This window comes from Alosa sapidissima, chromosome 12, assembly GCF_018492685.1.
Source record: "Alosa sapidissima isolate fAloSap1 chromosome 12, fAloSap1.pri, whole genome shotgun sequence".
Classification (NCBI taxonomy): Eukaryota; Metazoa; Chordata; class Actinopteri; order Clupeiformes; family Clupeidae; genus Alosa; species Alosa sapidissima.
This window is the reverse complement of record NC_055968.1, coordinates 36,736,333-36,758,832: the sequence shown is the minus strand read 5'-3', so window position 1 is coordinate 36,758,832 and position 22,500 is coordinate 36,736,333. Positions and strand designations below refer to the sequence as shown.

Genomic DNA, 22,500 nt, shown 5'->3' with positions numbered 1-22,500 from the left:
GGATTGAAGACTGAACACAGAGAAAGTTTAGGATTCTCACTGACGCAAACTGTAGACTGGGCTTTAGCTGCACGGAGCTGTTTTCCGAAGGTAAGGAAGGTACCTTACATTGCTGAAGTTGCAGTGAATCACAATCATCTACACTGAAGTTACAAAAACACCACTTTGTAAGCTATTGTCTCTTTGATCCGGATCAATAAGTAAAGCACCCACTTCCTTCATTTAGCAAATTCCCGATTGATGCACGTTAGTGATATGCTGTTAGCCTACAAACTCGGGTGCTGCGCGTCGGGAGTTCTTTGCCTCCGCATCGTCCATTAATTCTGAATAACGGGACACCTCGGCGGATGTTATCCCTTAGGCCTACATAGTAGACAAGTCCTAAATTATGTGATGGCGAACGTTTTGAAACGGACTGTCGGAAGACTACACGCACCCAGGGCCAGCCGTAATTTAATCCGACCTGAAGTAAATCGCGACCTGAGCTGGCTATTAACGTGACTTTTAGGCTCACAAAAGTGTATCTTAAAGCCTACATATGGACACAAATTGCATGCTAAAATAGCCTAAGAACTATTTTAAAACTGTTTTGTTAAACTATTCAACCGTAACATTTGCCATCATGCATGCACCTCTTCCTCTCCCTCTCGTGCACTCACACACACGATGGCAAAGCATCCTCTTTGTGACAGGTCCCTTAACAAGCACATAGCCCATTGTGTAGGCCTACTCTAACATCATACACAGGATTTACACTTGTGATGCAAGTTGATAGACAATTGTGTATCAAAAGAAGAAAGAAAAGTTTGCATAATTAAATGCTTTTAAATAAATTTTTGCAGCACATCATCTTTAGGCTACTATCTACCCCCGTTTTTGACAACTGACATATCGGTTTTACATATCGGTTATCGGCCTCCTGTTTTGGTAATAATTGATATCGGTATCGGCCCTGAAAAAAACATATCGGTCGATTCCCTAACGCTCACTCATCAGTACTGACACTAACGGAGAACCAACACTCACGGGGAACCAATGCTCACTCCTGACACTAGTGGGGAACCAACGCTCACTCATCAGTACTGACACTAACGGGAGAACCAACGCTCACTCATCATTACTGACACTAAAGGAGAACCAACGCTCACTCATTAGTACTGACACTAACGGGAGAACCAACGCTCACTCATCAGTACTGACACTAACGGGGAACCAACGCTCACTCATCAGTACTGACACTAACAGGGAACCAACGCTCACTCATCAGTACTGACACTAACGGGGAACCAGCGCAACTTTATAGTGTTTTTATTGCACATATGCACATGCAACACTGGTCAGTTCTGGGTCACATGGGGCCAGTTGAGGCTGAAAGCTGGTGTGTGTGCGTGTGTGTGTGTGTGTGTGTGTGTGTGTGTGAGAGAGTGAGCTTAAGAGGTGTTTAGTAGTTAGTCAGACTCTTGAAACTGTAATACTCTCAAACAATCTAACTGGAATTACACACACAAACCAAAGAGATTAGGGGTCTGGGACAATGTGTGCGTATGGCCAAGCAGGCTTCTTATAAAGGGGTGTGTGTGTGTGCGTGTGGCCAAGCAGGGTTCTTATAAAGGGGTGCGTGTGTGCGTGTGTGTGTGTGCGTATGGCCAAGCAGGCTTCTTATAAAGGGGTGTGTGTGTGCGTGTGTGTATGGCCAAGCAGGCTTCTTATAAAGGGGTGCGTGTGTGTGTGCACGTGTGTGCGTGCGTATGGCCAAGCAGGCTTCTTATAAAGGGGTGTGTGTGTGTGTGTGCGTGTGTGCGTGCGTATGGCCAAGCAGGCTTCTTATAAAGGGGTGTGTGTGTGTGTGGGGGTGTGTGTGTGTGCGTGTGTGCGTGTGTGTGTGTGTGGGCGTATGGCCAAGCAGGCTTCTTATAAAGGGGTGTGTGTGTGCGTGTGGGCGATAGGCCAAGCAGGCTTCTTATAAAGGGGTGTGTGTGTGTGCGTGTGTGTTTAGCAGGGGTTACATGAGGAAACATGTGCATGTGTGCAATGAGGGCATGCAAGGACAGTGAGTGTGTGCATCTGTGCATGTGAGTGTGTGTGTGTGTGTATATATATGCGTGCATGTGTGTGTGTGTGTATGCGTGCATGTAAGTGTGTGTGTGTGTGTGTGTGCCTCCGTCGACTCCTTGTCACCACAAAGACACAACAACTTGGAATACACTACTGGAATACATGCGTCTGCAACAAACTCCCCAGGGCCTCAGCAGGCAGATGGAGACTCTGAACCAATATTCAACCCCATCTTCCTTGATTTCCCATCACCACCTACACCACCTCACGTCCCCACCCGATCAAACTCCCCAGGCCACCCAAACCCCCCTGATCTCCCATCACCACCTACACCCAATCACGTCCCCACCCGATCAAATTCCCCAGGCCACCCAAACCCCCCTGTATATCCATCCTCATCCCAACACTCCCCCACCCGCTCAAACTCCCCAGGATCCCCTGTATACCAATCACCATCCCCACCCCAGCACATGATGCTCCCTGCAAGAATGGAAGGACTGCTGCCAGTAGCCCTGCAACTTGTTAGTAGCCCAAGACCTTCAACTGTATACCCATCAACATCCCACCTTGTTGTAGACCAAGACCTTCAACTGTATACCCATCAGCATCCCACCTTGTTGGTAGACCAAGACCTTCAACTCTATACCCATCAACATCCCACCTTGTTGGTAGACCAAGACCTTCAACTGTGCGTTTTTTTAGTACCCCAAGACCCTTAGCACCAAAGGTGCGCATGGCACCTTCACAGCCTCCCTCTTTCCACTCAGAAGGATCTCTTAAGCAGCAACAACCTCTTAGTTCATATTGTCAGCTGGCATATAGCAGCTGCAGTGGACAATTATTTGATGATGATGATGACTGTATTGTATGATATTCTCAGGGTCCCTGCAATATAAATGGTACTGACAGTAGTTTTGAGAACATGCCGGGACCCAGTAAGCCCATGACATTCTCTATTCCTGTATTGACAAGAAATACAACACAAATGCATCGAGCTTATAGAGTAAACCAGTCTAATCTCCTACCTGTACCAATTCAACCTCAGATTTCCCCCATGGACCATTTTCCCCCCAACACTTACAGCAAAACTAGCACTCCTAAATATCAGCTCTCTTTCAAACAAATCATTCTTAATTAATGATCTAATTTGCACACACAACCTTGATTTTTTACTTTTAACTGAGACATGTTAGATCAAGCAAACAGTGCTGCTACTCTCATTGAATCAGCTCCCCCAAACTTCAGTTTCTTGAGTGCTACCAGAGCAAATAAAAGAGGTGGGGGGATAGCCACAATTTTCAAGATGTCTTTTCAGTGCAATCAGTCGTCATTCAGTAACTTTACTTCATTTGAATATCTGTGTGCATGCATTAAGTCTTCTCCTCAGATTTTATTACTGACAATTTACAGGCCTCCAAAACATTCAGCAAAAGTTTTTCTTGAAGAGCTAGGTGAACTGCTTTCAGTCGTTTGCATAGAGTTTGACTGTCTTATTATATCAGGGGATCTAAATGTGGATAATCCTGAAAACAATTACGCCAAGGAATTCATTGCACTAATCGATACTTTCTCCCTAACACAGCATGTACAGGGGCCAACACACTCTCTCGGCCATACCCTCGACCTTGTTATCACAAAGGGTCTCGATGTCTCTACAGCTGTTAAAGACCTGGCATTATCTGATCATTTCTGGGTATTCTTTGATGTGTCTATGTCCCCACACACTCAAAACACAGCTATGATGGTAAAAAGGAGAATCATAAATGATCAGACAAGTGCTCTCTTTGAGCAAGCACTTTCACTAAAGTCAAGTCAACTGTCAGACTCTGAAGACTTATTTGATCACTTTAATGCAAAAATGGCAAACATTATGGATGACATTGCTCCATTACAATTCAAGAAAGTTAAGGACAAACAGAAAGCACCATGGAGGCAAAATCCAGCAGTTAAACTTCTAAAAAGAGAGTGTAGGAAGACTGAAAGAAAATGGCGTAAATACAAACTTCAGATCCATTATGAAATCCATAAAGAGATGTTCCGCACATAACTCTGAAATATGCAAAGCAAGACAGTCCTTTTTGTCTAACATTATCAATAGAAGTTCAAATAACACTCGTATTTTATTTTCAACTGTTGATAAATTAACAAATCCCCCCTCACAATTAGCGCCTGAACTTCTCTCAACTAATAAATGCAATGAGTTTTCATCTTTATTTAAAGGTAAAATTGACAAAATCAGACTCAACGTATCTGCTCAATTACAAATTCAACAACCTGAACTTCCAGCAACAAACAGAGGGAAACTAAACTTAATGTCAGAGTTCAGCTTGATGGACTACGAAACACTTAAAAAAACGGTACAGAATCTCAGCTCTTCCACATGTGTCTTAGACACTCTGCCTACCAATTTCTTCAAAACTGTTTTTCACCTCATAGCGGCGGATGTCCTTCAAATTGTAAATGTATCACTGCTGTCTGGCACTTTTCCTAAGTCACTGAAAACAGCTGTTGTAAAGCCACTTCTCAAGAAGAATAACCTGGATGCCTCCATGCTAAACAATTACAGGCCCATATCCAATCTTCCTTTTATTGGCAAAATTATTGAAAAAGTAGTCTTTAATCAATTAACCACCTTCCTAACATCAAATGGGTATTTTGATTACTTTCAGTCTGGTTTTCGGGCAAATCACAGCACTGAAACAGCTCTCATTAAAGTTTCCAATGACATACGCCTCAACACAGATTCAAGTAAAACATCAGTCCTAGTGCTACTGGACCTTGATCACAATATTTTACTACACAGACTAGAACACTGGGTTGGATTTACAGGCATAGTTATCAGCTGGTTAAAATCATATCTACAAGAAAGGAGCTTCTTTGTTGCCATCGGAAACTGTACCTCAACACCAACGTCCTTGACCTGTGGTGTTCCCCAGGGGTCGATCTTAGGGCCACTATTATTCAACCTCTATATGCTCCCACTTGGACAAATCATCCAAAATAACTTGATTTCATATCATAGCTATGCAGATGACACACAAATTTACTTAGCTCTGTCACCAAACGACTATGGTGCTCTTGAATCTATGTGTCAGTGTATAGAACAAATCAACACCTGGATGTCTCAATTTTCTTCAGCTGAACAAAGAAAAAACTGAAGTAATTATATTTGATAAAAAGGAGGAAAGACTTAGGGTTGCCACTCTCCTTGACACAAAAGGGTTGAAGGCAAAGGATACAGTTAAAAATCTTGGTGTATTAATTGACAGTGATTAAATTTCAACAGCCACATGAAAGCGACAACTAAATCAGCTTTTTACGTATATGCGTGCATGTGCTTTTGTGTGCATGTGAGTGTGTGTGTATATATGCGTGCATGTGAGTGTGTGTGTGTATGTATATATGCGTGCATGTGCTTTTGTGTGCATGTGAGTGTGTGTGTATATATGCGTGCATGTGAGTGTGTGTGTGTATGTATATATGCGTGCATGTGCTTTTGTGTGCATGTGAGTGTGTGTGTATATATGCGTGCATGTGAGTGTGTGTGTGTATGTATATATGCGTGCATGTGCTTTTGTGTGCATGTGAGTGTGTGTGTATATATGCGTGCATGTGAGTGTGTGTGTGTATGCGTGCATGTGTGTGTGTGTGTGTGTGTGTGTATGCGTGCATGTGTGTATGCGTGCATGTGTGTGTGTGAGTGTGTGTGTGTGTGCATGTGTGTGTGTGTGCATGTGTGTGTGTGAGTGTGTGTGCATGTGTGTGTGTGAGTGTGTGTGTATGCATGCATGTGTGTGTGTGAGTGTGTGTTCCTACCTAGAGTGACCACCATGACGGGGATGTTGAGGCGCTGGCGGGTGGACTGGGAGAGCCGCAGGAAACCGTACTCCAGAGAATACTCCACTATGTACTCCTCCTGTGGCCACACTGCAAACACACACACACACACACACACACACACACATGGATGCTCAGGAAGAAGAACCACAAACAAACACAAACACACACACACGGATGCTCAGGAAGGAGAACCACAAACACACACACACACACATGGATGCTCAGGAAGGAGAACCACACACACACACGGATGCTCAGGAAGGAGAACCACAAACACACACATACACACACACATACACAGCATGAACAGAAGTCCTACACATGAACAGAAGTCCGATATGGCAGCAGCCCAGTTTATCATAACAGCTACGAGTGTCCAGCTGCCTCGGAACACTGAGTGCTCTCTGAACATTGTAATTGAAAACAAATTCGCCTAATCAACCATAATTCTTGAATTTCCCCTAGGGATCAATAAAGTATATCTATCTATCATAAAATCATCATAATAATTGCCAGGTCCTCCATAAGGTAATGCCACCCCGGTCATTGAACACAGGGGCAGTTTCCTGTGTGACATACAGCTATCTACAGAGCCATAATCTACTGAGAAACCCAGAGGGCAACAACCTCAAGGCACAGATGGCTATGTTACCTCACACTGAACTCTAACAGTCTGCACCATAAACCCACGCAGAAACACAACACACACTGCTGTTGAGCAGTAACTCCTTCGGTTCCTACTCCTGCTATGCAGGCAGATGGGTTTCAGTAGAAGTCTCAGTAGAACCCTGCTGCCTGCTAGCGTGCCTGTTGCTAGCGCTGCTCCCTCTGCTGCTAGCGCTGCTCTCTCTGTTGCTAGCGCTGCTCCCTCTGCTGCTAGCGCTGCTCCCTCTGCTGCTAGCGCTGCTCCCTCTGCTGTTAACATGCCTGCTGCTAACGCTGCTCTCTCTGTTGCTAGCGCTGCTCTCTCTGCTGCTAGCGCTGCTCTCTCTGATGCTAGCACTGCTCCCTCTACTGCTAGCGCTGCTCTCTCTGCTGCTAGCGCTACTTCCTCTGTTGTTAACGTGCTTGTTGCTAACGCTGCTCTCTCTGTTGCTATCGCTGCTCTCTCTGCTGCTAACCTAGCTGCTGCTAGTGCTGCTCTCTCTGTTACTAGCGCTGCTCTCTCTGTTGCTAGCGCTGCTCCCTCTGCTGCTAACGTGGCTGCTGCTAGTGCTGCTCTCTCTGTTACTAGCGCTGCCCTCCCTGTTGCTAGCGATGCTCCCTCTGCTGCTAATGTGGTTGCTGCTAGTGCTGCTCTCTCTGTTACTAGCGCTGCTCTCCCTGTTGCTAGCGATGCTCCCTCTGCTGGTAGCACTCCTGCTGCTAGCGCTGCTCTCCCTGTTGCTAGCGATGCTCCCTCTGCTGGTAGCACACCTGCTGCTAGCACTGCTCTCCCTGTTGCTAGCGATGCTCCCTCTCCTGGTAGCACACCTGCTGCTAGCGCTGCTCTCCCTGTTGCTAGCGCTGCTCTCTCTGCTGCAGCGTGCGGTTTACCCCTCCAAAGCCTGCTGGAATGCACTGCAGCTTGTCTGAGAGCCTCCTCCTCACACATACACACAAAGCTAGCATTGTTTCCTCAATGATGCACACAAACTGGTACGCAAGCGCACACACACACGCCTGAGTCCCCCACCCCCCTCCCGCCCCCCACACATACACACACACACTCTAGAGCATGTCCCTCTGGAGTGGCCCTTCCAGAGAGCGGAGGTGACTACATCCAGAATCATTTGCATTGAAGGCATGTGACGTCACGGCCACACACACACACACTCTAGAGCACATCACTGTATAAGGCATGTGACGTCACGGTCCCATCCATCAGATAACACATCTAAAATGAAGGCACATCTGTGCAGCACGATAGTCCTGTGTCCACAGCATTATCAGTAACCAAAGCAGTGTTATGTGTATGCAAATCATTGACAACTGGGCAGTGAAACAAGTCGGATGAAGAGTACAGAAGAAAGTAGTGATGGTGATGAGATCTATACAGTGATTAACATGACCAGACAGACTATAGATCCTGCAGTCTAGACTCTAAACTACAGGACATGGGGTCTCTAAACTACAGGACATCAGGTCTCTAAACTACAGGACATCGGGTCTCTAAACTACAGGACATCAGGTCTCTAAACTACAGGACATCAGGTCTCTAAACTACAGGACATCAGGTCTCTAAACTACAGGACATCAGGTCTCTACTCTCTCTCAGGTCTACAGGAAGAGGAAGGGGAGGAACACACTGCCAGCAGTGTTGCGCGGGTTTGGTCACAAGCGGCCCGCGGTCGCCCGATATTTTAATCAACCCGACCGCAACTCGGACCGCGAATATTAATTAGGACAAAATTATACCCGACCCGCGATCCGACCCGCTTATTTACAAAATGTGTGCTTTTGGTTATAGCCGGCATACAGTGTGACAGTAGGCCATTTCTGTAAAACAAATTAATTTATTTGCGAAACTTTATGCAGTAGAACTACACGCAGTAGGCATGCAGGACATATGTTTGCGCAGGACAGAGAATGAGAATAAGAGCGCAAGCACGCACGCAACCACCAAGGATTAGAACACTAGGATAAGATTTGAAGGCCATGGACATACATCTTTCTTTCGAAAACAGAAATGGTGAGGCAAGGTAGGCAAGAGATACATTGCTGGTCAAAACGTTAGCGTAAGATCTGGTTTATAATGCTGAATGAAGCACAAAGCTTTACTAAAGCACATCCACTGTTTAAAGTCACAAACACAACGAACTAAGGTAACTTTTATGCATGCGCGAACCTATACCGGTAGATATGGCTGTGTAGTCTGTGCCATAACATTTATTCCTGTAGGCTGCCCGTTTTGGCTGTCATACTTAAATGGCTTCAAGAAGTAGGCCTACATAGACCATATACCATAGTACAAGAAACTTGTACTACTGTCATCTTCTTTAAGAACTTTTCCCAATATTTCCCATAGCCTATATCGCTTTTCCTGAAGGGGTGTCTTTATTATTTTAACTCGCGTCTTCAGCTTCTTTACTGTTGACTTTACTGTATTGATGCTTTACTGTATTGATGCTAGCTAGCCTTCTTGTGATATTTTAAGTAGGCCTATTTGTAGAAAATAAAATATTTAATTCATTTTAACTGACCCGCCCGCAAATGACCCGAATATCATTAAAATATTTTGTTTACGACTCATAACCGCGGGTGACCGCGGTCATCCGCGGGCGACCGCTTAATTTCGGGCAGACCGCGCAACACTGACTGCCAGTAGTGCTGAGAGGTGCAAATATGTAACTGAATATAAATCGCATTTACATAGCAAACAAATACAGGTAGAGTAGTAATTAACAGGCCCAAATACATGTAGAGTAGTAATTAACAGGCCCAAGTGCAGGTAGAGTAGTAATTAACAGGCCCAAATACAGGCCCAAATACAGGGAGAGTAGTAATTAACAGGCCCAAATACAGGTAGAGTAGTAATTAACAGGCCCAAATACAGGTAGAGTAGTAATTAACAGGCCCAAATACAGGGAGAGTAGTAATTAACAGGCCCAAATACAGGCCCAAATACAGGGAGAGTAGTAATTAACAGGCCCAAATACAGGGAGAGTAGTAATTAACAGGCCCAAATACAGGGAGAGTAGTAATTAACAGGCCCAAATACAGGCCCAAATACAGGGAGAGTAGTAATTAACAGGCCCAAATACAGGGAGAGTAGTAATTAACAGGCCCAAATACAGGGAGAGTAGTAATTAACAGGCCCAAATACAGGCCCAAATACAGGGAGAGTAGTAATTAACAGGCCCAAATACAGGGAGAGTAGTAATTAACAGGCCCAAATACAGGCCCAAATACAGGGAGAGTAGTAATTAACAGGCCCAAATACAGGGAGAGTAGTAATTAACAGGCCCAAATACAGGCCCAAATACAGGCAGAGTAGTAATTAACAGGCCCAAATACAGGCCCAAATACAGGCAGAGTAGTAATTAACAGGCCCAAATACAGGCCCAAATACAGGCAGAGTAGTAATTAACAGGCCCAAATACAGGTAGAGTAGTAATTAACAGGCCCAAATACAGGGAGAGTAGTAATTAACAGGCCCAAATACAGGCCCAAATACAGGGAGAGTAGTAATTAACAGGCCCAAATACAGGGAGAGTAGTAATTAACAGGCCCAAATACAGGCCCAAATACAGGGAGAGTAGTAATTAACAGGCCCAAATACAGGGAGAGTAGTAATTAACAGGCCCAAATACAGGGAGAGTAGTAATTAACAGGCCCAAATACAGGGAGAGTAGTAATTAACAGGCCCAAAGGAGGAGGTGGAGGAGGAGTCATAGGGAGGGAAAGTAATCTCATCGCCATCTAGTGGTTGCGTTCCTAGAGTTTAGCAGAGTGGATGGGATTTTTTTTTAGAAACAATATATTTCGGTGCACATTGGGATCTTAATTTAATGCCTTCTATATGCTAGGCACTGAGGTCACCTCTATTGCTTCTAGTGGTCATACCTTATTTTTAGGATCAGTTGAATTGTTTTGAATTTTTGTCGTAACATGGTGATAACGAACTACAGTTGCATGTGACGTCACAGGTTTGGGCGCTTAATCTCTAACTGATCAATACGGCAATTTGCTTAACTGTCTTAACATATTTTTGTAATAACGGAACAAGATGTAAACCGCGTGGTGTTTACCTTTATGTCTGGATAACTGGTGTTGTGCTTCTACTCAGATGAAGAGCTGGCAGTAAGTGTCAATGCTAACCAGGCTAATAAACAAACAATGCTACCGTGAGTAACATCGAAGGGTAAAGTCATGTGACTTCTTTTGTAGTCCGTTTATGAAACAAAAGGAGCAATTTCGCTTTTTTTAAATAAGGCAAAATAGGGCCTGACATTTTCACAGTTATAAGATTATTACTGTATAGACACTGAAAAATATTTTTGGTTGATAACTTCGCTGATTTGGCTTCACAATATTTTTTTAAAAATAGGTCTACGGGACTTAACATTGGAGCTGCTCTTTGATAAAAACGCAACCACTTGGGGCGCTGGTTTTCACTTTCCCTCCCTATAAGGAGGAGGAGGTGGAGGAGGAGTCATAAGGAGGAGGAGGAGGTGGTGGAAGAGGAGGAATCATAAGGAGGAGGTGGGGAGGTGGAGGAGGAGCAGGAGGAAGAGTCATAAGGCGGAGGAGTGCTGGCTGAGTGTGCTACTGAGGCAGTGGAGTCATAAGGAGAAGGAGGAGGTGGAGGAGGAGTCGTAAGGAGGAGCAGGTGGAAGAGGAGGTGGTGATGGCTGGTTGTGCTGATTGTAGCTTTACCTGCGCGTGTTAGCATCTCTAGCTCGGAGACAGAGTCCTGCAGGGGCTGCATACCTTTAGTGGCCGCCTGACTGAAGGACAGCTCCACCGAGTCGTTCAGGCCCAGAGCGGACCCTCCGGCCTGCACCGACGGCTTCAGACGAGGCTCCATGTCCAGTTCAAACTACAGCAGGAGAGGAAGAGAGGAAGAAAGGATGAGGGGAAGAGGGGATGCAGAGAGGGGGGGAAAGGAAAGAAAGAGTTGGGGAAAGACAGGAGGAAAGAATGAGAGGGGAAGAAAAAAGGGCAGGAAAGAAGAGAACAGAAGAGAAAAGGGAGGAGGGGTGTAGTAGAGAGAAGAGAGGGAGAGAAGAGAGGGAGAGTAGAGAGGGAGAAAAGAGAGGGAGAGAAGAGAGGGAGAGAAGAGAGGGAGAGAAGAGAGGGAGAGAAGAGAGGGAGAGTAGAGAGGGAGAAAAGAGAGGTTGGAGAGTTAGTGCACAATGGTCACATGTCAGATGGCAAAACGTGCATTTCAGACCTTCATATTATCATATTGGCAGGCGTGATTATCCAAAATCCACATTATTTTCTCCCTCTCTCCATCTCCCCCCCCCCTCTCTCTCTCCATCTCTCCCCCCTCTCTCTCTCTCCATCTCAATCTACCCCCCCTTGCCACTTAATCTACTAAACCCCTCTTCTACTGCACTTTTTACCCCCCCACTTTGCACAAATAGGCTGACACCAGACATAATTTCACTGCATTTCTTACTTCCAGTAACTATATGCATGTGACAATAAACTTCCTTGTATCCTTGTATCTCTCCACCTCTCTCTCCATCTCACCCCCTCCCTCTCTCTCTCCCTCTCTCTCTCCCCCTCTCTCTCCATCTCTCCCCCCCTCCATCTCTCTCCTCTCTCCACCTCTCCCCCTCTCTCTCCATCTCTCCCCCTCTCTCTCCATCTCTCTCTCCATCTATCCCTCTCCCCATATCCACCAGCTTCCTCACCTGCACAGAGCTGTTGTCAAACATGTCCATGGTCATCTCCTCCTCCTCGTCCTCCTCGGGCGAGAGGTGCTGTACAGCGCCGAGTCCCGCTGCGTCCCCATGGTCCTGCAGCGGCCCGCCGGGCTCGTCGCCCTCGGGCTCCTTGACGAGGCCCTGGAAGCCCTCGGTCTCGTAGAACTGCAGGAAGATGGGCGCACGGCTGGAGTTGCGCTGGATCTCCACGCGCAGGATGCCGTCACGAGGCCACTTCTCCCGCACATGCTCCAGGCAGTTGATGGGCGAGCGCGAGAACGCGATGTGGATGTACGCCAGGATGAAGAGCACAAACAGGGCCTGAGGAGGAGGAAGAGGACGCTCATTTATGCACTTCACTGCTGTATTAATCACAACAGAAGGTGACAATAAGCGACATGTGTAAACAAAGACTATAGGCAACCATAAACAACAACAATGGTGCAGCTGAGGGGCACGTCTGGGCAGAAGGGCATGACGAGGAGACAGATTAATCAGTGGCTGCTCGTAATGTGCACAGATGATGACACACACACTGCATGGGCTGTTCAGATAATGACACACACATGGGCTGTTCAGGGGCATCGTTTTAGCTAGTAGTGTTCATGAGCACAGGAGATAATGATGACGATGATGATGAAGGTGATTATGTCCATCCTGGACAGGTGCCATCCCATCTGACCACAAGTCCTCACTGGCCTGCAGGCGTTTGAGGCAGGTGCGCTCTGAGGTCACACTGGCCTGCACGTGTTTGAGGCAGGTGCGCTCTGAGGTCACACTGGCCTGCTGCTGATGAGGTGTCGCTGCTGCCGCCCAGTGCACACTGCATGTCGCCATGGCGATGAGGTGCCGCTTCTGCAGCAGTGCACACTGCATGTTGCCATGGCGATGCAAGCTTGTCTTTCATTTCACATTCCTCATGACACTTGCCCTCAAGCAATGTGGCATAGCTAATAATGCCCTGTGCCATCAGGTGAGGTGGCATTGCTAATGCTCTGAGCACTGGGTGTGGTGACCGGTGATCCAGTGCTATGGTGCAAACATGTACCTTCCTCTGTCTTTGTGCAGGACAAAAACACCCTTTGCACACTCGCATCAGTAGAAAGGAGTGGCGACAAAGACACTGACCAGTGCAGGACAGGAACTGACCAGTGCGGGACACGCACTCTACCGGTAACACTCTTATTAGTCATGTCGGACACGGATCCCACGATAAACAAGACTTCCTGGAAGAGGTCACGCTTCCTATAGGAGGCTTCCTCACAGATCCACAGGGAGCACCTGCTCTGTCTGCATCGGGCTCTGCACATGACGAAGCAGTGGAGCAGTGGCTCTGCACATGACTGAGCAGTGGCTCCTATGCACCTGTGTGCAACACTGGGACTTACCCACGTGATGAATGACTTAATTACACAACCGCGTTTCAACACACAGACTGTAGGCTAAAGTATAGTTAGGAAAACACCCACTTTGCTTCCTTTGCGGCTTTCGGAGTAGGGCGCGTGTTGGAGGAGGGCAGAGTAAGTTGAAATTCGGTCGGTGAACTCGCCCTGAGTAGTATGTGAAGCCTAGATTGGGGAAGCCTCTCGCTGAGACCTCTAGGAAGGCGGGATTTGTGGCGGTCAACCCAACATGACGCGCTTTAGTAGTTCGATTTGAATCGCGACTGAGCATACAGTTATGCCATCTTAACTTCAAGCCACTTGCCAGTATACCTCTTCCAAGGCGCCACAGAAAAATCCGTTTAAGATGTGTGTCTACAGAGGGGACATGAGCGACACCAAGCATGCGCAGTATACTAGCAGCTAATTTAGCGCTTACCAAAACAGAGTCAGCTGTTCATGAACACGCAAACTGCACCCACCAAAAAGCATTTTAACAATTATGCTGTCAACTTTTAGCATAACCGCCATAGTTTGGCCCAACTTCAAAACAAAGCCATTTCCTACTTCCTGCATTTCCAGAAATAACAGGGCTTCTACAGAGTGAATAGTCGAATACTTTCCCTACCTGAAAAATAAAATAAAAACACTCATGAACCAGCACGCTAAATACATCATTTTAACACTGAATTAGAAAATGCCTTACCTTCAACAGGACGAAGAACTCGAAGATCCGACGAAATGATGGTGGGAACAGTCGTGCATAGGTCACTGCCATCTTAAAGAATAGGGCGTGAAAGAGCCGGTCTCGCACGTTGATCAGTGGGTTTTGGTTTATGTTAGGATTTCTGATCCTATTCGCCCCGCCATTGTTGTTTAGGGGAATGTTGTTGTTGTTGACATTAGCCTGATTCTCAGACATTGTGCTCTCGCAGAATGCTTTCGTGGAAAGTCTGCTTTAATCAGGTTAGGTTCCAAGAACTCGCGGCAAAGGGTGCTCCCACCAAACGAGCTAGCTATAAAGCTAGCGAATAGGGGTGTTAAAATTGCATTAATGTTCCCAGTGATTGTGGCTGGACTGTCACTGGTTCAACGGTTAACGGTTGAAATACACCTCTTCCTCACGACCTTTAGTGATTTTAAACTCAAGTTCTAACGTTGTCTCACGCACTCTGACCATTTCCTTATGATGACTGCCGTTAGCATAGTAACTTTGAAATGGCTCCTCCACCTCGATTACCTCGTTGTTAGTTCAGTGGGAAATTACACTAGTATATTGAATTTGCTGTTAGCATGGGTTGTTTACATGTCTAGCCAACTTAACCTACACACTCCCTGTTCTCTTTGCAAATCGATGTTTGATTCGTCAACAAGTTAAGCCGGTGACAAATGGGAGTCCTAGCATTCTGTAGGACAAATTCTCCTCTGTTGTTGAAAGGTAGTTCCCGTGAAATGTCGCAAGCAAGATTTCTGGGAACAATATTTTCCAATACTCACTGGCCGATCAACAGCATCAGAGCAGGCTAGCCTTGCTAACGGGTACGTGTGCTATAATGCGCACTTCAATGTGACATCAGCTTGCCTTTCTTTCACGACGTTTAATTTGAGCTTCACGGATAACTAAATCCATTCACACTGCATACGTAAGCCAACTCAGGGGAAAGCCCTCGCTTAGTATCAATAAATGTCGGCCCCTGACTCGCTGGAATTTTTTGAAAAAATAGATACCTAGAGTCTAGCTAAAGCTCGCTTCGTTATGCCATATCTGACGTTCCCATCCGACATATGCTAGCTAGAATAGCTAACTCTACAGAACCCGTATGTGCAAGTTGCAATGTTGTTCCAATCGCAAACTTCTTTCCTTGTAGGTTCAGTCGGTTACACTTTACGGTGAGTCGATCGGTCGGTCACGAATTATGTCTAATATTTTACTGACTGTGATGCACAAATGTACAAATTATACGTATATGGAGTTCCCGGACCTGTTTACACAACCATTTTCTCAAGCTAAGTAGTTAGGAGCAAGCAAGACAACATCCTGCCGAAGTAAAGGTGACTACAAGAGGAGAAAAAAATGATAGCGTCATCTACAGGTGGATGACCACATAACGGTTGTTGTTCTTTTACTCCACGTCTGTAGGTGGCACTAGTAAGCACAATGCCAGGCAACATCGAAACATAACTCATAGGAAAGCAAAGAAGCCCGGGTGAAGAAGGGTGAAACAAATGAAGAGTTAGCTAGTGTTACATCGCAATATTAAAACTCTTACTCCTACCAAGTTGACTTACAGTTAACTTTCATGAACAGAAGATGGAAGTAGGATATGTCTGTGAGTGGGAGAAGAGACCCAGGAGCAACCATTGCCCTTCAATCCCGCTTGTGTGTGCATGGTCATGCAGAAACCTCATCGCGTTCACCACCGATCTTAAAAATGAAGAGGATGAAAAAGGTCATGTTCATAGCCAGTATTCACTTTATTATTGATTTGGCTGTTGCGTTGCCATTGTCTATGAATATATTCTATTATGGTGGTCCTCCTATGTCATGTGTCGACGTTAGCTAATGTTGCGTAGACTACAAGGCCACATTCGTCTGACGTCGGGGTGATTAAAATAGTGTTGGGATTAATCGTAATGCTGTCTTCACATTTCAGATCTTAGCCGTATGATTCATATTATTGATACGGAGCATCCATGGGACGTGTACTCGATCAACTCGGGCCACACAGAGGTGATCAGCTGCTTGGAATGGGACCAGTCAGGTGCGTTTCTGCATTCGCCTGAGTTAAAATGAACTATGGATGGAACCTGTCAGAAAAATCACATTTCATTCCAATTCAGCTGAACTTTAGTTCAGGTTCACAATATCATTATTTTTTAGATAACCTAATGATGCTTAAATTATGTATAGGCCTAAGGACAGCTTCTGGCTTCTTTGATAATTCTTCATGGCATGAAGCGAGTCAGATTATTCCCAGCTGTCCCTAGAATATAGAAAAGCCTTTTATCTCCAGACAAGAAAGTTTCAGAAGTTTGGCGTAGATTTTATTCAGTTGTCCTGTTCCTTAGTAACCAAGGTCCACCTAGTCTAGGTCATGGGCTATACCCATATGGACCTATGTAACGGTTCTGTGGTTGGATAAAGGTGTCCGCTAGATGAATGGATGTTATTTAACTGTTCTGTGATTGGATAAAGGGGTCTGCTAGATGATTGGATGTAAATTGTGTTGTCATGCGTTCCGCAGGGTCGCGGTTGTTGTCAGCGGACGGCGACGGTCAGATCAAGTGCTGGGCCATGACGGAGCATCTGGTGAACAGCTGGGAGAGCACGCACAGCAGCGCGGTGGACGGCGACCCCATCGTGGCCCTGTCCTGGCTACACAACGGCGTCAAACTGGCCCTGCATGTGGAGAAGGTCAGTGAACAGCAGCACTAATGATTCCCTAAGAGCACCACAGCTAACTGCAGTTCAGAACAACACCATCACTATGGGACAGTCATATCAACATCACTAATGATTAAGAGCACCACAGCTAACTGCAGTTCAGAACAACACCATCACTATGGGACAGTCATATCAACATCACTAATGATTAAGAGCAACACAGCTAACTGCAGTTCAGAACAACACCATCACTATGGGACAGTCAGATCAACATCACTATGAGCTAGGGCAGCTATGAGGAGCTCAGTGTAACTCTGGAGAGACTTTTCAACTGCATAGGTCCCTTTGTTCTCAGAAACAAGTCTAGTGTGGTTTGTAGCTCGTCTTCAAGAGATTGTTTCAGAAACAACAGCACGGAGCTCAATGAGCAGTTATCACATTTGGCTGTCTTCCCTTGTCTTGCTCAGTTATCACATTGGGCTGTCTTCCCTTGTCTTGCTCAGTTATCACATTTGGCTGTCTTCCCTTGTCTTGCTCAGTTATCACATTTGGCTGTCTTCCCTTGTCTTGCTCAGTTATCACATTGGGCTGTCTTCCCTTGTCTTGCTCAGTTATCACATTGGGCTGTCTTCCCTTGTCTTGCTCAGTTATCATATTTGGCTGTCTTCCCTTGTCTTGCTCAGTTATCACATTGGGCTGTCTTCCCTTGTCTTGCTCATCTCCCTGTTGCAGTCGGGCTCCACTAACTTTGGGGAGAAGTTCTCGCGGGTGAAGTTCTCGCCGTCGTTGACGCTGTTCGGGGGGAAGCCGATGGAGGGCTGGTTGGCCGTAACGGTCAGTGGCCTGGTGACCGTGTCTCTGCTCAAGCCCAACGGCGCGTTGCTAAGCGCCAGCGAGAGTCTGTGCCGCCTGCGGGGACGCGTGGCGCTCGCCGACATCGCTTTCACGGGCGGAGGCAACATCGTCGTCGCGGCGACGGATGGGAGCAGCTCGTCGCCAGTGCAGTTCTACAAGGTGTGTGTGAGCGTGGTGAACGAGAAGTGTCGCATCGACACTGAGCTGCTGCCCTCCCTCTTCATGCGCTGCACCACTGACCCCGCGCGCAGAGACAAGTACCCGGCCGTCACGCACCTCAAGTTCCTCACGCGCGAGAACTCCGAACAGGTGAGCAGACGCCACTACATCTGGTCTCATACAGACTCGGGGGGGGTCATCATGAGGGGGGGTCACTGTACCAGACTCAGGGGGGTCTCATGGGGGGTCACTGTACCGACCTGATGTTTCTAATGAATGAAGTAGTGAATGAGAAGATGTGTACTCTCTACTGCCTTACTGCCATCTACAAGCGTCTTACAGATGTGTTGATGTTGTAGATACAGATCTATTGATGTTGTATACAGATGTGTTGATGTTGTAGATACAGACGTGTTGATGTTGTAGATACAGATGTGTAGATACAGACGTATTGATGTTGTAGATACAGATGTGTTGATGTTGTAGATACAAGCGTCTTACAGATGTGTTGATGGTTGTTGCAGTGTATCAGTGTAAGTATCCGTTAATGATGGTGTAAGTATGTGTTGATGATGGTGTCTGTGTTGGTGTAATTGTAAGTGTTGTGTTTGTGTTTGTGTTTGTAGGTGCTGCTTTGTGCCTCTAGTCAGATGGGCAGCATAGTGGAGTGCTGGTCACTGCGGAAGGAAGGACTTCCTGTCAATAACATTTTCCACCAGCGCTCACCAGCCGGTAGGCCACTCCCACAGCACCACACTGGCCACTCCCACAGCACCACACTGGGCACTCCCACAGCACCACACTGGCCACTCCCACAGCACTCACCTGCCGGTAGGCCACTCCCACCGCATCACACAGGCCACTCCCACAGCACCAAACTGGCCACTCCCACAACAGCACACTGGCCACTCCCACTGCACCACACTGGACACTCCCACAGCATCACACAGGCCACTCCCACAGCATCACACAGGCCACTCCCACATCATCACACTGGTCACTCCCACTCTGGACACTCCCACAGAATCAGACTGGACGCTGTTGCTTTAGCTCAGCCCATAGACTAGACACACACACACACAGCCAATATACACATAAATACACACACACACACAGCCAATATACACATAAATACACACACACACACAGCCAATATACACATAAATGCACACACACACAGCCAATATACACATAAATGCACACACACACACACACACACACACACAGCCAATATACACATAAATGCAAACACACACAGCCACAAACAGGCTGTAAAACAGACACAGCCCAGCAAAGCCAGAGCAGTTGACTTGCATTGACTTCCTTGTGTTGAGTGTTTGTGTTTGTAAACAGCGTGGTCCTCTCTCTCTTCCCTCAGTGGGCGAGAAGCAGCCCATGATCCTGAAGTGGCGAATCCTCTCTGCCACCAACGACCTTGACCGCGTGTCTGCTGTCGCTCTTCCGAAGCTGCCCATCTCCATCTCCAACACCGACCTCAAAGTGGCGTCCGACACCAAGTTCTGCCCTGGCCTGGGTGAGGACATCAGGCTCAGTATGGAGTGGTCAGAGAGAGAGAGAGAGAGCGAGGGAGAGAGAGAAGAGAGAGCAGTGTTTCCCACAGAATTGGATTCAATTTGTGGCGGTAGCTGACTTGGACAACGGGGGGGGGGGGGGGGGGGGGGGTATTATGTATAGGTCTAATTGAGTGCCTGTCACTTTAAGACATTCGTGATTAACACAGTTAAAAGGCTGCTGATGTGTGGATGCAATTCATAACGTTTTCTACATAGTTAAAATAAAGGTTCGTACTTCTCCTTGGGACAAGCACTTTGGAATTTTGGAAAACACTTTTCCATTTACATCGGGATTTTGCAAACATTCAGTGTCAGCGTCAATAAAATGAGCCCTTCAACGAAATTGACAAGCAGCCGTAAGTAGGCTAAGCATGCTAAATTCGACATCCAAACAGTATTCTAACGTTAGCTTTGACATACTGCTTGATTGCATAACTTAGTTTAGTCTCTTCAATGTAGCCTACTATGTTGTGATAAGACCTTAGCAGAGTTAACTTCAATGCAGTAGTTTTGAACAAATTTGGTCACGATGCTAAGCAGATTTAATAGCAATTTAGGCAGACGTCTTCTATGCAATGCTTCTATGTTGCAACAACAATCCTTCAGATCGTGAATATTTTGTTAAATGCACATGCAGAGGAGGGGCAGTGGGCTACGAGAGAGAGCGGGGCGGGGCAAGGAAAGGCTGCGTGCGTAAAAAGCGCAGCTCAATGGCAATGCAAGGAATTAAATTAAACATAGAATATTAATCTGTGGCGGCCAGTTTTGATTTCGTGGCGCCCCGCCACAGATTAGTCAATGTATGGGAAACACTGGAGAGAGAGAGAGGGAGAATGGGGACTGCTAACTGATGCTAATCTCTTGTTTGTTGCGTGTGTGTGTGTGTGTGCGCGTGCGCGTGCGTTTGCGTGTGCGTGTGCGTGTGCGTGTGTGTGTGCATGCACACTTTAGGCCTGGCTCTGGCATTCCACGACGGCAGTATTCAGGTTCTGCACCGGCTCTCTCTCCACACCATGGGCGTGTACTACGGTTCTTCCTCCGGTTCCTCCCAGCGCGTGGGCGAGGAACCCGCTATCAAGAGGCAGCGTGCCGGAGGCCCCACCATCCACTTCAAGGCCCTGCAGTTCTCCTGGACCTCGCTGGCCCTGGTCGGAGTGGACAACCATGGGAAGGTGAGTGCACCGTCGCAGGGTGGAGTTATTTCACTGTATTGTGTTAGGGTGGAGTATTAGGGTGGAGTTATTTCACTGTATTGTGTTAAGGTGGAGTTATTTCACTGTATTGTGTTAAGGTTGAGTATTAAGGTGGAGTTATGTCACTGTATTGTGTTAAGGTGGAGTATTAAGGTGGAGTTATGTCACTGTATTGTGTTAAGGTGGAGTTATGTCACTGTATTGTGTTATTCTTCTTCATAATACTGAATTCATGATGGGTTTAGTTGTTATTGTGAAAAGTCCCATCCCAGCTTTATCAGAGGATGTACTTAATGACAATAATAATGTCCTTTTTGTATGTTCTCTCCATCTTTCCCTCTCTTCTCTCCCTGTTCTCTCCATCTTTCTCTCTCTTCTCTCCCTGTTCTCTCCATCTTTCTCTCTCTTTTCTCCCTGCTCTATCCATCTTTCTCTCTCTTTTCTCCCTGCTCTATCCATCTTTTTCTCTCTTCTCTCCCTGTTCTCTCCATCTTTCTCTCTCTTCTGGCTGTGTCCATCAGCTGCACATGATCCGTGTGTCACCGTCCATGGGTCAGATGCTGGACATGAACACGCTGCTGCGCCACCTGCTGTTCCTGCTGGAGTACTGCATGGTGACGGGCTACGATTGGTGGGACGTGCTGCTCCACGTGCAGCCAGGGATGGTGCACAACCTGGTGGAGCGTCTGCACGAGGAGTACATGAGGCAGAACCAGGCCCTGCAGCAGGTACCCTTTAGAACGTGGAGAACTCAGAGTACATATCGCAGGTACCCTTTAGAACATGGAGAACACAGAGTACATGAGGCAGAACCAGGCCCTGCAGCAGGTACCCTTTAGAACGTGGAGAACTCAGAGTACATATCGCAGGTACCCTTTAGAACATGGAGAACACAGAGTACATGAGGCAGAACCAGGTCCTGCAGCAGGTACCCGCGGAACCTTTTAGAACCGCACACACTGTTTGGGTAGATCAGAGAGGTGTAAGTGAGTTTGCATTGGGTTCCTGTTAAAGACTACTGTACCGTTCTGCCTGTTCTGTCAGGTTCTGTTAAAGTTCTGTCAGGTTCTGTTAAAGTTCTGCATGTTCTGTCAGGTTCTGTTAAAGACTACTGTACTGTTCTGCATGTTCTGTCAGGTTCTGTCCACGCGGATCGTGGCGGTGAAGGCGTCGCTGTGTAAGTTGTCGTCGGCGACGGCGGCGCGTGCCTGTGACTTCCACGCCAAGCTCCTCCTCATCGCTATAAGCTCCACCCTCAAGTCGCTGCTGCGCCCGCACGTGCTCAGTACGCCCGACAAGAGTCCCGGTGACCGCCTGGCCGAGATCTGCACCAAAAACACAGACACTGGTGAGTCTGGCTTTACACACACACACACTTTGCTTTACCGAACATAGCCTTTTGTTGAAAACCTCTCGTAACACACACACACACACACACACACACACACACACACACACACTTGCAGGAAAAGGCCCTTCAGTTGCTCACTGACCACTGAGTGAAGGTGTGTCTCTGCAGGAGAGCTGAAGTAAAGCACTTCTCCTACAGTCTGTCTCTCTCCATGATGGTGTCTCATCTCGACGCTTTCAGAGTAGATAACAGCTCTGCTCCGCTCAGCCATCTAGTTAACCAGCACAGAGGCTCTCTCATCCCTCTCTTCTCTCTCATCTCTCTCTTCCCCCTCATCCCTCTCTCTTCTC

At 46.9% G+C, this 22,500-nt stretch overlaps 2 protein-coding genes across 3 annotated transcripts in view; one reads left to right on the top strand and one right to left on the bottom strand.

Moving 5' to 3' along the window:
• tmem259 (transmembrane protein 259) overlaps positions 1-15,643 on the bottom strand; it is a 26,849-nt gene extending 11,206 nt beyond the window's left edge. The window contains exons 1-4 of one of the 2 annotated variants that reach the window (XM_042111789.1): positions 14,340-15,643; positions 12,240-12,572; positions 11,254-11,416; positions 5,872-5,982 (exon numbers count right to left, since the gene is read on the bottom strand). In XM_042111789.1, the coding sequence (XP_041967723.1) occupies positions 5,872-5,982; positions 11,254-11,416; positions 12,240-12,572; positions 14,340-14,555 (823 nt within the window). In that variant the 5' untranslated portion in view covers positions 14,556-15,643. The remainder of the gene's footprint in view (positions 1-5,871; positions 5,983-11,253; positions 11,417-12,239; positions 12,573-14,339) is intronic. The other variant, XM_042111790.1, reaches the window with a different exon arrangement.
• A 35-nt stretch (positions 15,644-15,678) lies between these two features.
• Positions 15,679-22,500, top strand: part of med16 (mediator complex subunit 16) — a 14,481-nt gene continuing 7,659 nt past the window's right edge. Inside the window, exons 1-9 of the mRNA XM_042111788.1 lie at positions 15,679-16,083; positions 16,288-16,395; positions 16,879-17,048; positions 17,751-18,182; positions 18,659-18,764; positions 19,411-19,566; positions 20,558-20,778; positions 21,321-21,527; positions 21,937-22,147. Of these exons, the coding sequence (XP_041967722.1) occupies positions 15,945-16,083; positions 16,288-16,395; positions 16,879-17,048; positions 17,751-18,182; positions 18,659-18,764; positions 19,411-19,566; positions 20,558-20,778; positions 21,321-21,527; positions 21,937-22,147 (1,750 nt within the window). The 5' untranslated portion in view covers positions 15,679-15,944. The remainder of the gene's footprint in view (positions 16,084-16,287; positions 16,396-16,878; positions 17,049-17,750; positions 18,183-18,658; positions 18,765-19,410; positions 19,567-20,557; positions 20,779-21,320; positions 21,528-21,936; positions 22,148-22,500) is intronic.